The 15,329-nt window shown below is 44.5% G+C and overlaps 1 protein-coding gene across 1 annotated transcript; it reads right to left on the bottom strand.

Annotated features, from left to right (window-relative positions):
- Positions 1-980: 980 nt before the first annotated feature.
- Positions 981-10,372, bottom strand: LOC112079165 (teneurin-3-like; the record flags this gene model as incomplete). Its single annotated transcript, XM_024145194.2, has 3 exons — positions 981-1,622; positions 7,289-7,309; positions 10,123-10,372. Coding segments are annotated over 3 exons (524 nt in total), but the record flags the coding sequence as incomplete, so codon positions are not given.
- Between the last annotated feature and the right edge of the window lie 4,957 nt (positions 10,373-15,329).

The raw sequence follows: 15,329 nt of genomic DNA, 5'->3' as shown, positions 1-15,329 counted from the left end.
ATTATGTTCATTATACTACATATTGCTACCCATTATGGCTACGCATTATACTAACCGTTATACTATCACATGGCATTAAAACACAACCACACAGACTCAGTACTGACAGAATTCCCACATACTTGCTTAGTATGGCTCCAACATCCACTTCAGGCAATCTGGTCAAGTCTGTCTGTCGCACCGCACGCAGCCAGCCCCATAAAACCTGTCTGTAACCCAGGTGTGACTTATCACACACACAACCTCGGCGGTAATGGAGGTGAGAGGTGGTGAGCGTAAGCTGGGAGATTTTGGCAGGCACAAGCTTTTAGTCTTATGATTTTAATGGGAAGAGAGCCTTTAGACACAACCACACAATGCACAGTTGCCTGTAACTGCAGTTATAGAGGCGAGTCGGAAGACCATTAGGAGGGGCGGTAAGTGTGAGAGAGGGAAAGAGAGGTAAGAAAATGCAAATCATGTTAGCGAGCGTCGCTAGCAAGCAGATGGTTAGAGGAGCGAGGGGGAATGGAGAGAAGAGAGAGGGAGAGTTTTTTCATTACAACACTGCGCTCTCAGCCTTGCACTCTCTCCTATTCTCGTCCTTACTTTTCATTCCCACCCTTCCATCAGCGTCTCTTATTCACTCCTCCCTCTCTTCTCTCTCATTCCATTCTCCTCCTCTTCTTCATCTGTCTCTCTTTGATTAGCTTGCCTGGTCATGTGGCGGAATGCGGCAGGGGTTTTAACAAACTCCTCTCCCACCTTCTTTCTCTCCCCGCTCCTGTCCCATTCCCTTTTCCCTCATCCCCTTCCCCCCTCTACAGGATCAGCAGAGAAGCAGGTGCACAACGCCTCAGGAGCGGCCTCAGATACACACACAGGAGAAAGGAGGGGAGAAGTTGCTTTTAGCCGCTGTTGTCGACCATAGCAACAGTCTGTTTCTCATCATTTGGATGTGAAGTGAAGATGACTATAGCATAATGGTAGTATAATGGTAGTATAATGGTAGCATAATGGTAGTATAATGGTAGTATAATGGTAGTATAATGGTAGTATAATGGTAGTATAATGGTAGCATAATGGTAGTATAATGGTAGTATAATGGTAGTATAATGGGGATAGAAGCTTGCGGGGTAAGAGTGCTAAAGCCTTTTACCAAGGGCTGGTCTGTTTTTCTCTACAGGGAACTGTGCATGAATTATATGCCAGACCATATAATATGTGTGTGTGTGTCTGTGTCTGTGTGTGTGTGCGTTTTTGTTGGTGTCTGTACCAATGTCCTGTGTAGTTGTGTGTTTCTCTGTACAGGGCACTGTAAATGTATTATGTCAATCATTTTGTTGTCTGTACCAATTTTCAGCATGTGGCAGTGTGTGTGTGTGTGTGTTTATTCCTCTGTCACCCTACCTTTGGGCCCCATGAGGAGGGCCTCTGTGGCCTTGCCCCCGTCCCCGCAGCGTGCCTCGTCGAAGGGGGGACACTGCTCCCCGGTTCCTGCCACCACCTCTCCGTTCTGGAGCAGCTCCTTGGTGCCCGTCAGGACCTTGGGACGGTAGATACGGCGGGAGTTGGTGTCTGACACGTACAGCTGCCCCGTAACCGGGTCCGTCGCCAGGTAGTACCGGTGGGCCGGGTTGTTACTACGGAAACCAAAGTGGAGGAAGAGTTGACCATTAGGGACAGTGAATTGCGACACTACAGAACTCACACTACAGCCACACTTCACATAAAGATACCGTACCACCAACATGGAAACTAAACAAATGAACACTGAAAATGACAGAAGGGTTCAGACCAGAGGGAAGATGAGAGGGCAGCGTCCATTTTGTTTCTGTGGCACATCATACTAGAGGTGTTAGAGGTTCCACAGTGGCATATGGCCTCAGCCGGGGTGAACCTAACGCGATGCGACTGCCGATCACTATCGTCTGACGCGCTCCTAATGATGCCCAGTAACCTGTCACATTCGCTCCATCATCGCCTGCTTGGTGAGCTGGGTGCCGGCGGTTGCCGTAGCGATTGATGAAAGTCAACAACTGATCAACGGGCGTCAATTAGGACGGCTTAAAATAGGGGGAAGGACCCAGACACCTCATGCCAAGGACAGGCTGGCTGTTTCTAATGACACACTCATGGCTAGAGAGATCGAGAGGGAGAGAGACCGAGAGATACAGAGAGAGACACTGTATATAGACATAATATGACATTTGAAATGTCTTTATTCTTTTGGAACTTTTGTGAGTGTAATGTTTACTGTTAAATTTTTATAGTTTATTTCACTTTTGTTTATTATCTATTTCACTTGCTTTGGCAGTGAGAGAGAGAGAGAGAGAGAGAGAGAGAGAGAGAGAGAGAGAGAGAGCGAGAGAGAGAGAGAGGAGAGAGAGAGAGAGCGACGAGAGAGAGAGAGAGAGAGAGAGAGAGAGGAAGAGAGAGGACGAGAGAAAGAATGGCCTAGATGTTATATAGCCAAGACTTAAACAGAATAATATAATATATATTTTTTTTTACATTGGAGGAAAATCACTTTTGGGGCATTTGACTGTCTTTGCACTTTGCTCTCACTGACAGTCCACTGTTCTCCTAGTGCCCACTTCACTTGCAGGTAAAAGTAGACAGGAAACATTCTGGGAAGTACGACACAGAAGCTTGCTTTGAATTATGAATCTGTCGTCAGCGATTACTCAAGTAAGAGCGAGAACGGTTACGAACGAGTGTCGGCTTCGCGGAGGAGTAAAAGAAACGGGAGACAGACACCCCCACTCCTCCATATTGAGGTGAATCTTTAGATTTCTTTAAACAAATATGCGAGGCAGGTGTTTCTTTTGCGCTAAGGGCTAAAGGACAAGAAGGATTGACAGGAGGCAAACACAGAGGCAAGCAGATAATAAGAAGCTGAAGGTCAAAAGAAAACATAATTGAATGATAACAAATGTGTGTGCGTGACTGTGCGTTTGCATGGATCCTCCTCGCGTTAGAATGGTTCTGAGGAGTTTGAGGTCAATAGTCTCTCCAGTTTACAAAGCTCAGCAGAGCAAGGGAGTCAATAACGCTAGTCTTAATGACACTCCCAAATGGAGCGAGACGTCTGGGTGTGTGTGTGTGTCTGTGTCTGTATTGTGTGTGTCTTGTACCGTGTGTGTATGTGCAGTGCTGTGTGTGTGTGTGTGTGTGTGTGTGTGTGTGTGTGTGTGTGTGTGTGTGTGTGTGGTGTGTGTGTGTGGGGTGTGTATGTGTGTGTGTCTGTACCGTGTGTGTGTGTGCATGCATGTGTGTGTATGTGCATGCATGCGTGTGTGCGTGCGTGCGTCGTATGTGTCTGGGGTGTATGTGTGTGTGTCGTGTACCGTGTGTATGCTGTGTGGCGTGTGAGGCCTAGGATGAATGCGTCTGACACTAAAGGAGTCTCTGTGATGCATTAGGAGGCTCGCAAATGAATGGCCCCAAAATGGTTATTAATTCATTACCATTAATTCATAATGGAAACTATTATTTTGTTACCCTGAAGTATTGAGGAATGAAAGAGTGGGCTGGGGACCCATTTTCTATTTTCACCATTACTGTTACTTTTATTTTCACCATTACTGCTACTTTCTATTTTCACCATTACTGTTACTTTCTATTTTCACCACTACTGTTACTTTATATTGTTACCACTACTGTTATTTCTATTTCCATTACTGTATTTCTATTTCACCACTACGTTACTTTCTATTTTCACATTACTGTTACTTTCTATTTTCACCATTTGTTACTTTCTATTTTCACCATTACTGTTACTTTCTTATTTTCCATGATTTCTATTTTCACCACTACTGTTACTTTCTATTTTCACCATTACTGTTACTTTCTATTTCACCATTACTACTGTTACTTTTTATTTTCACCACTACTGTTACGTTCTAGTTTCACCATTACTGTTACTTTCTATTTTCACCACTACTGTATTTCTTTCTATTTTACAATTACTGTTACTTTCTATTTTCACCATTACTGTTTACTTTCTATTTTCACCATTACTGTTAACTTTATATTTTCCATGACTTTCTATTTTCACCACTACTGTTTACTTTCTATTTTCACCATTACTGTTACTTTCTATTTTCACCATTACTGTTACTTTTTATTTCACCACTACTGTTACTTTTTATTTTCACCACTACTGTTACTTTCTATTTTCACCCTTACTGTTACTTTTTATTTCACCATTACTGTTATTTCTATTTCCCATGACTTTCTATTTTCACCATTACTGACACTACATTCCCAGGCACAGTATTCCCATGGCTACATTATCATCATGAGGGAATGTTCTCTACATCTCCTCTGATCATTTTCCAGAGATATTCCCACCCCTCTCTTTCTCTTGCTGCTGGGTCCCCATCAGCCTATGATGACAGCAGCAGCAATGACGTTCCGACTTTATTAGAATAGGCCTGATTTAGTGCAAACCAACGCTTCAGGGACAAAGACAGAAGAGCACTCTGACACACACCATAGTTCCTCCCTCACCCTAGCACACCACCATAGTTCCTCCTCTCCTTCTTTCTCTCCTCTGAGCACCACCATAAGTTCCTCTCTCCTCTGAAGCACCACCATATTTCCTCCTCTCCTCTGAGCACCACATAGTTCCTCCTCTCCTTCTCTCTCCTCTGAGCACCGACCCATAGTTCCTCCTCTCCTCTGAGCACCACCATAGTTCCTCATCTCCTCTTCTCTCTCCTCTGAGCACCACCATAGTCCCTCCTTCCTCTTCTCTCTCCTCTGAGCACCACCATAGTTCCTCCTCTCCTCTGAGCACCACCAATAGTCTCCTCTCCTCTGAGCACCACCATAGTTCCTCTCTCTCTTCTCTACTCAGACACCACCATAGTTCCTCTCTCCTCTCTCTCACCTCAGAAGCACCACCATAGTTCCTCCCTCTCGACCCCTGTCTCTCTCCTCGAGCACACATAGTTCCTCCTCTCCTCTGAGCACCACCATAGTTCTCTCTCTCTAGAGCACCACCATAGTTCTCTCCTCTGAGCACCCACCATAGTTCCTCCTCTCCTCTGAGCACCACCATAGTTCCTCCTCTCCTCTGAGCACCACCATAGTTCCTCCTTTCCCTCTGAGCACCACCATAGTTCCTCCTCTCCTCTGAGCACCACCATACGTTCCTCCTCCTCTTGAGCACCACCATAGTTCCTCCTCTCCTCTGAGCACCACCATAGTTCCCCTCTCTCTCTCTCTCTTCTGAGCACCACATAGTTCCTCCTCTCCTCTGAGCACACCATAGTTCCTCTCCCTCTGAGCACCACCATAGTTCCTCTCTCTCTCTCTCTTCCTCCTGAGCACCACCATAGTTCCTCCTCTCCTCTGAGCACCACCATAGTTCCTCCCTCCTCTTCTCTCTCCTCTGAGCACCACCATAGTTCCTCCTCTTCTCTGAGCACCACCATAGTTCCTCCTCTCCTCTGAGCACCACCATTAGTTCCTCCTCTCCTCTGAGCACCACCAATAGTTTTCCTTCTCCTCTGAGCACCACCATAGTCCTCCTCTCTCTGAGCACCACCATAGTTCCTCCTCTCCTCTGAGCACCACCATAGTGCCTCCTCTCCTCAGAGCACCACATGTTCCTCCTCTCCTCAGACACACATAGTTCCTCCTCTCCTGCAGCAGCACCACCATAGTTCCTCCTCTCCTCTTGATCAACCACCATAGTTCCTCCTCTCTCTGAGCACCACCATAGTTACTACTCTCCTCAGAGCCCACCATAGTTCCTACCTCTCCTCTGAGCACACCATAGTTCCTCCTCTCCTCTTCCTGCTCTCCTCTGAGCACCCACCATAGTTCCCTCTCTCCTCTGAGCACCACCATAGTCCCTCCTCTCCTCTTTCTCTCTTGAGCACCACCATAGTTCCTCCTCTCCTCCGAGCACCACCATATTCATCCTCTCCTCTGAGCACCACCATAGTTCCTCCTTCCTCTGAGCACCACCATAGTTTCGTCCTCTCTCACGCCCGGCTCTTTGAGACCACCATAGTTCCTCCTCTCCTCTGAGTACCACCAAAGTTCCTCCTCTCCTCTGGAACCACATAGTTCCTCCTCTCCTGAGCACCACCATATTCATCCTCTCCTCTGAGCACCACCATAGTTTCCTCCTCTCCTCTGAGTACCACCATAGTTCCTCTCTCCTCTGAGAACCACCATAGTTCCTCCTCTCCTCTTCTCTCTCCTCAGAGCACCACCATAGTTCCTCCTCTCCTCTGAGAACCACCTTAGTTCCTCCTCTCCTCTTCTCTCTCCTCAGATCACCCACCATAGTTCCTCCTCTCCTCTGAGCACCACCAAGTTCCTCCTCTCCTCTGAGCACCACCATAGTTCCTCTCTCCTCTGAGTACCACCATAGTTCCTCCTCTCCTCTGAGTACCACCATAGTTCCTCCTCTTCTGAGAACCACCATAGTTCCTCCTCTCCTCTTCTCTCTCCTCAGAGCACCACCATAGTTCCTCCTCTCCTCTGAGAACCACCTTAGTTCCTCCTCTCCTCTTCTCTCTCCTCAGAGCACCACCATAGTCTCCTCTCCTCTGAGCACCATAGTTCCTCCTCTCCTCTGAGAACCACCATAGTTCCTCCTCTCCTCTTCTCTCTCCTCAGAGCACCACCATAGTTCCTCCTCTCCTCTGAGAACCACCATAGTCCTCCTCTCCTCTTCTCGTCTCCTCAGAGCACCACCATAGTTCCTCCTCTCTCTGAGCACCACCATAGTTCCTCCTCTCCTCTGAGCACCACCATAGTTCCTCCTCTCCTCTGAGCACAACCATAGTCTCCTCTCCTCTGAGCACCACCATAGTTCCTCCTCTCCTCTGAGTACCACCATAGTTCCTCCTCTCTATCTAGACTTGACCCCGGGTCTTGTCCTCACTCCTCTTTGTCAAAGGGCCACAACCGTACAATAGAGAAGTATTGAGTTGAAAATAGACCCCTCAAACGTTTTGCTACGTTAGCGTTTTTTTGTTGTTGTTGCTAGTTAGCGTTTTTATAAAAGTGTTAAGTTGTCTTTTACAATGTGCTTCACAAATGACTAGGGGTTCTGGATGGTTCCAGCGGGTTTGTAGGCAGATAAAGGAGTCCGATTCGCCGAGAGCTGATGTCGGCCAATCCGCTAGAATGATTCTGAAAATCCCTCCAAAGCCTTTATATAAAGAGAGCGACTGTATTCTATGGACGAGCTGCCACTAGGGTTTACACAGGGGACACAGAGAGAGAGGGAAACAAGACTGGTATGGATCTTGGTACATGGTTTATTGTTACTGAGGCTTACCTATGTCTGAAATCTTTATTTCTAGAGGAGCGGAAGCAGAAGGGAAAAAGAAAGAGAGAAATAAAGAGATAACAGAAGAGTGTTGGTTAGTCAGGATGGAGAACACACAGAAAGAGAGAGATAACAGAAGAGTGTGGTTAGTCAGACTGGAGAACACTCAGAAAGAGAGAGATAACAGAAGAGTGTTGGTTAGTCAGGATAAGAACACACAGAAAGAGAGAGATAACAAGAAGAGTGTTGGTTAGTCAGGATAGAAACACACAGAAATAAAGAGATAACAGAGAAGTGTTGTTAGTCAGACTGGAGAACAACACAGAAAGAGAGAGATAACAGAAGAGTGTGGTTAGTCAGATGGAGAACACACAGAAAGAGAGAGATATAAGAGAGAGTGTTGGTTAGTCAGGTGAGAACACACATAAATAAAGAGATAACAGAAGAGTGTTGGTTAGTCAGACTGGAGAACACACAGAAAGAGAGAGATAACAGAAGAGTGTTGGTTAGTCAGGATGGAGAAACACAGAAGAGAGAGATAAAGAAGAGTGTTGGTTAGTCAGGATAGAGAAACACACAGAAAGAGAGAGATAACAGAAGAGTGTTGGTTAGTCAGGATGGAGAACACACAGAAATAAAGAGATAACAAGAAGAGTTGGTTAGTCAGGATGGAGAACACACAGAAAGAGAGAGATAACAGAAGAGTGTTGGTTAGTCAGGATGGGAGAACACACAGAAAGAGAGAAGATAATAGAACAGTGTTGATAAGTCAGGATGGAGAACACACAGAAAGAAAGAGATGTTTGCACACACCACACACACAACACACACACACACACCAACACACACACACAACACACACACACACCACCACACAACACAACACACACACAACACACACACACACACCACACACACACACAATAAATTGTCATCACACACGGAACTTACTACACATATCTGTCAGGCAGTCAAGAGATTAGCCGCACACACCCCACACACACACACACACAGCCGTCCACCTGGGAGCTAGTGTTTGCGTTAGCATGAATGGTTCAGCTAGCATTAGCGTGCCAGACTTGTGCTCCAGGTTAACAGGCTCATAATGGCCTATTGATTGTGTTCCTGACAATGAAAAGGCAGGGCCTAAACAACATGTAGCACCCCCGGTGAATAGCCAGGACGCTGGGATTACTGTATATGCCAACGCTGCGGAGTGACTTTTCATTTATAATACACATGCATGCGCATAAGTGCGCACACACACACACACACACACACACACACACACAGACACACACACAACACACACACACACACACACAACACACACCACACACACACACACACACACACAACACACACACACACACACACACTTTCTCTCTTTTTCTAATTAGTAAATTTAATTTAATTAACCAAGCATAATATGAAATTGAGTTAGCCTGGGTGCATTACTGTGTGCTGGCGGGAGAAGAGACAGAGAGACAGAGACGAGGGGAGGACAGAGAGAGAGAGAGAGAGGAGACAGAAACGAGAGAGAGAGAGAGAGAGAGACAGAGAGACAGAGAGAGAGACAGAGAGAGAGACAGAAAGAGAGACAGAAAGAGAGAGAGAGAGACAGAACGAGAGAGAGAGAGACAGAGAGACAGAGAGACAGAGACAGAGACAGAGAAGAGGACAGAAAGAGAGACAGAAAGAGAGAGAGACAGAACGAGAGAGAGTGAGAGAGAGAGAGAGAGAGAGAGAGAGAGAGAGAGAGAGAGAGAAAAGGGAGAGAGAGAGAGAGAGAGAGAGAGAGAGAGAGAGAGCAATAGTGTTGTTCTTGTATACATGATTATATGTACTATTATTATTATTACTATTGAAATGAACTGTATTTCATTATCCTCATTGCATTGTACTGTATTTACTGAAATTCTGTACCCTACCACTATACTGCTTTGGCAATGTCAACACATTGTATTTCATGCCAATAAAGTCTGAATTTGAATTTGAATTAGAGAGAGATTGAGAGAGAGAGACAGGGGCAGAGGCGGGAGAGGGAGAGAGAGAGAAATGGAGGACTTGTATCCCTGTGTTTGGTCACATTTGCATGGAAGGGTGAGAGCATCAGTGAGGAAAGAGAGAAAGCAAGAGAAGCTGGAGAAGAAAGAGAGACAGACGATATATTTCCTCAGGGTAAAATGTGAGAAGGTAATTTATGAGCAGTGAGTGTTCATAACAGGGCTAAAATGTCCTACAGACCAGGTTAGAGGAGAGGCTGTGTGTGCGTGTGTGTGTGTGTGCCTTCCATAACATCTGTATCTCATCATTGTAAATGACCAGATAAGACTGACCACACTCCACGTGTAGTGAGTGTGAAATTGCATTTTTACTGAAACAAATCAATGTGTGTGTATCAGGGGGTAGCTCTTGTGTCATCCAGCCATCCATCACTGCATTCTCCTGTCCATCTCCCTTCCCCAAACCATTGTCTGAGGGCCTGGCAACCTGAGCTCCACCCCTTCAATCCATCCATCCATCCACCCAATGCCACCCACACACCCCACCTCCATCCCTCCCTCCATTTATCCATCCATCCACCCAACCCACACACCCCACCTCCATCCCTCCCTCCCTCCATTTATCTATCTATCCGTCCATCCCTCTTTCTCTACATATGCATGTTAGTCATTCATCAGAAGTAGGTAAAACAACCACAGATCACGAAGATTGCTAAAGTCAAACCATCTTCAAGAAATAAACCGCATCAACAGCGGTTTGATTCAGACTAAAAGAAAAGTACAACTAATAGGCTGTTTTTTCCCCCTCTCTGTCTCTGTTTTTTCCCCCATGCTTACCTGAGCTCCATCACACTGGTGACGTTCCCAGAGGGGAAGATGCGTCTGATGTAGTTGAAGTCCCCGACGAAGAGGCTCCCGTCGGCGCCACAGGCCAGCGCCACGGGGGCCAGCAGCTTGTTGCCCTCCGCCTGGCCGTTACAGCTGGGGCACGAGATGCTGCGGCGCCGGCCGTTACCCATGATGCTGCTGATCACTGGGGGCTGCTGGGAGATGAACACGTTCTCACCGTTGCCCTTGTACAGGATGCCTGGATGGGGGAGAGGGAGGAGGAGGAAGGGTGGGAGATGGAGAGGAAGATTAGCTGCTGTGTCAAAGTCGTGTGTCATTGTGATGAGTGGAAGATTGCCGAAAAATAAGCGAATTGTTGTTGTTGGCTTATACATGTAGCTTTTTGTACATTTGTGTAATTTTGGAACTTCCATGTTCGCCAAAAATGGAGGTGACGCATATTTAAACGGTAAAGTATTATCAAATAACAGCTTATATGTAGAAGGAATATAATTTGGCGTGTTGCAAACGTGGTCGAGGGATCAACGTAACACTTTTAATGGCCAGTAGTTGCAACAGTTTCACTTGACCAGATGATCGCCACAGGGAAATCAAATCAAAGCGTTACAAACTTCTCTCTTTCACTCTCTCTTTCATAGAATAAATCCAGGCCAATGTTGTTTTTCATGTTTAACTCAACACCACTTCCTGTTAATCCTCGCCCCAAGGCTAACCAGCTATGCAGCCAGGAAATAAACACTCACTGCTTTAAAATTAGACCCACTTCACACACACACACACACACACACACACACACACACACACACACACACACACACACACACACACACACACACACACACACACACACACACACACACACACACAATTAGCATTTCACCAAAAATGTGTAATTAATACAGGCTTTGAATATTGTATTTTTCAGATGATTTTCACCTCTGTGAGAATGTGATCTGAAGGAACCGTAGCAGGGTTTATATGGGTTGACACCACAGCTGCTCCTGTTGTCATGATTACGGGCTTTTGATCATTGGAATGTTCATTTACGTGGTGCTGGGACTGAGGGCAGGTTTTTATCTGGTAATGGTGGTCGTTTGGAATCGATGAATGGTGTTAGCGCTGGTGTATGGTGCTGGGACTGGGTGTTATGGGGTGATGAGGGTGTTATGGGAGTGGGGCACCCTGGGTAGGTGTTGCCTGACCTTGCACTTCTCTCTCTTTCCATTCAATTCAATTCAAAGGGCTTTATTGGCATGGGAAACATACAGTATGTTCGCTCTTTCCTCTCAACAGGGTTTCATAGGAGCACACAGCGTGGGAGATGAAAAGATGCATGTGTGTGTCACCACACATTTAAGAACATGACGCCTCCCCCACCAGTAACACACAACAGGGTGCTGATTTGGAAAAACTGTTGAAAGACAAAGTAGTTAAATGGGATCAGCCGTAGGTGTAGTTTTCAAAGCAGCAATATGTAAAAACCAACTGCATAGTATAAAGTGCAGTACTTCAAACCACTGCTATTCTGAAAAAGCCTCTATCAATACATACAACTATCTGTATATAAAAACAAAAAAATATATAATTTCTAGATTAAAAGAAATGTGATAATCAAAATCATTACTTTTGTAGCTAGCAATAAAAATTGCGGACAACTAAAATAATAATTACAGCTACTTGATTATCAGCATATTCATGGAGGCATAACTTATATATGATAAGGTAATAAAACTCTTAATAATGTGATGAAAATACTACATACAAAATTACAACATTAATATTGTTCTGATTACTAGATATACTAATTGTAATACTTATGATAATAATTATTAAATAATATAGTATTTATTCAATACATCATTATTTAAAAAATGTCATTAAATACTTTTAAATCATACTATAATATTGTACCTAAATAATATTATAATAATTACTAAGTACAGTATCATTAGTGTTATCATCCATATCAATAGCTTCCTCAACAATGTATTTATCTTTGCAAATACATAACTATTTAATTACTGCACTCATTATCATCAATTATTCCCCTCCAAGTATGATTCCCTCCGGCAGTAAAGGAAATAGCTACCAAATCAATACAATTGCAGCCGGTTAATCAATCGTTCTATTCTCTCAGGTCTGGTGCCTTGACATTGTCCCTGTCTCAGGTTCCTTTCTGCTCCATATACTTAGTGCATGAATTGGGCCAGTATTGGGCACCTCAAACTTCTTATTGAATATTCGTTCTAAAATATCAACCCTGGTATAGTCAAATTAAAACGAGTGCTGGCACCTAAAAAAATGTTGGGCAATTTTTTCTTTCCACTAAAAGCACTGAATATACCATAGAAATGAAATGAACACTATGGAAATGTTTTGGGAATATTGTGGGGATATATGGGGATGTTTTGGGGATATATGGGGATGTTTTGGGAATATTGTGGGGATATATTGGGATTGTTTGGAAATTTTGAGGCATATATGGGAATTCTTTTGGGTAATATTGTGGAACATATGGGACTGTTTGGGAATATTGTTGGGGATGTTTTGGATAATACTTATCGGATATATGTGGGATGTTTTTGATATTTTGGGATATGATGGGGATGTTTTAGGAATATTGTGGGGACATATGGGAATGTTTTTGGCCGAATCATTATGCGGATATATTTGCGGCATGTTTGGGAAGATTGTGGGATATATCGGAATATTTGGATATATTGTGGAACATATGGGGATTTGGGGATATATGGGGATGTATTTGGAATATTGTGGGAGATATAATTGGGATGTGTTGGGAATATTGTGGGGAATATATGGGGATGTTTTTGGGAATAATTGTAGCGGATATATTGGGATGTTTTGGAAGATTTTGGGATATTAATGGATGGTCTTTGGGGAATATGTGGGGATATATGGGGATGTTTTGGGAATATTGTGGGGAAATTTATGGGATGTTTTGGGAATATTGTGGGATATATGGGAAAATCTTTTGGGAATATTGTGGAAGACAGATGGGGATGTTTGGGAATATTGTGACGATATTAGATGGGGATGTATTTGGGCAATAATTGTGAGATACTTATGGGGATGTTTTTGGGAATATTTGTGAGATATATGGGATATTTTGGAATATTGTGAGCTAGTATGGTGGGATGTTTTGGGAATATTGTGGCGGATGTTTTCCTGGAATATCTATCGGATATATGGAGATGTTTTGTGGAATATTTTTGGCGATGTTTTGGAATATCTGTGGGAACCAATATGGAATTATTTGGAAATATATATAGGGGATATAATTGGGATGTTATTTGGGAATATTTTGGGATATATTGGGATGTTTTGCGCAATAATTTTGGGATATACTGGAATATTTTGGGAATATTGTGAGACATAATGGGATGTTTGGGGATATATGCGCGGATGATTTTGGGAAATATTGTGGGCGATACGAATATGGGATGTTTTGGGAATATTGTGGAGAATATCATGGGGATTTTTGGAATATTGTGGGATGTTTTGGAATATTATGGCGGCCATATATGGGGATGTTTTTGGAAATACAATTAATAATAAGAAGAGATATATGGATGTTTTTGGAGATATTGTGGGACATATGGGAATGTATTTGGGAAATATTATTAGGCGATATAATGGGACGTGTTTCCGGGAATATGTGGTTGATATATGGGATGTTTAGCGGAAATATTATGCCGGGATATATGGGAATTTGTTACTCAAGCTCCCCCCAGAACTGTACTGAGCTTACCCTCTGGTTGCCTGTGGCCATGCCCTGTCTCCTGGAGGGACCATTGGGCAAACAAAACACCAACGCCCGATGCGTACCACTACCCACAGGCCCCTGCGCCCACTCTGCCCACACCGTGCCCAGAGATGGGCACTGAATTGGAACTAAAATATTCTGATTGGGCTGTGTGAAGGGAATGCAGAGTTAGTTCTCATGGTAGGACCTGAGATGAGAGCATAAAGAGAGAAGAGGCAAGATTGAAAGTGCCAAGGGCGTGCCGCTGCCTATGCATTTTTGCTGTGTGGATAGTAAAGCCCAGTGGTTGTGTTTTCAGTTGGCATCCAAAACACTGGCGGTTTAATATCGCGGCTGAGCGGATTATGCTGATGGAGGCGGGAGAGGTGCTTTTGGCGGGCACGCGTGGTGTTCTCGTAATCACTTGGCTAATAACAACAGGAAACTAATTGCCTCAGAGGCAGTTGTGTCAGTTATTTGGTAGCCTTGACAGCCAGGCTTTAGAAATACCAAAAATAATCAAGCCTAGTGCGTTCTGACACGTACCAAACAATCAAAAGAAACAAATAAACAAAAAAAAAAAAAAAAAAAAATAACACGTTGAAAAAGATTTTGCTAACAAAAATTATTAGTCTTGACAACATGTAGTCTTGTTATTGACATTTACTTATCCTCAGTTTCTTTATGAATCAGGCACCACCTGCTGACGAGGCCTAACAGTGATCAAACAGGACTGGGACCTGTTCCATCAAACTCACAGGGCGCGTCTTTATATCTGGTGCTGCGAGCGAGGTGTGTGCGTCGCACGAACGGCAGCAAGGTGTGGAGTAGAGGGGGAGAGCGGGAGTAGAGGGGGAGAGCGGGCGGAGAGGGGGAGAGCGGGAGTAGAGGGGGAGAGCGGGCGGAGAGGGGGAGAGGAGAAGCCTTTGATCTTTACTTCATGGCTCTGGTTGGATCAAGGACATCGGGAGAGAGACACGGGTCGGAGGGAATCACGGACGGCAAACGCAGCCGGGTTGTGGCGTGGCCGAGCGATATGAAATAGAATAACGAATGTCTGACCGAGGTAAAACGTGAGTGTACATACACATCGATGCACAGACAACAAACAACATGAAAGTATGTAAAGTACATGGACACGGTGTACAATATACCGACGTAATGTACACATTCAAACACCTACTTTAAGGTCCTCAAGATCCCTTCACAGTCTCAGGATTGAATGGTTGGCTGTACAACATAGGCAGCTGTTGCTGGTAGCCTTGATGCTTTTAAGTAGCAAGACAAAATATTTAAGTGCCTTTGAACGGGGTATGGTAGTAAGTGCCAGGCGCTCCGGTTTGAGTCAAGAACTGAAACGCTGCTGGGTTTTTCCACACTCAACAGTTTCCCGTGTGTATCAAGAATGGTCCACCACCCAAAGGACATCCAG

The sequence above is a fragment of the Salvelinus sp. IW2-2015 genome, unplaced genomic scaffold, assembly GCF_002910315.2.
Source record: "Salvelinus sp. IW2-2015 unplaced genomic scaffold, ASM291031v2 Un_scaffold7090, whole genome shotgun sequence".
NCBI classification, from domain to species: domain Eukaryota; kingdom Metazoa; phylum Chordata; class Actinopteri; order Salmoniformes; family Salmonidae; genus Salvelinus; species Salvelinus sp. IW2-2015.
Note: the sequence above shows the minus strand (reverse complement) of the source record. Positions and strands in the feature narration are given on the sequence as shown.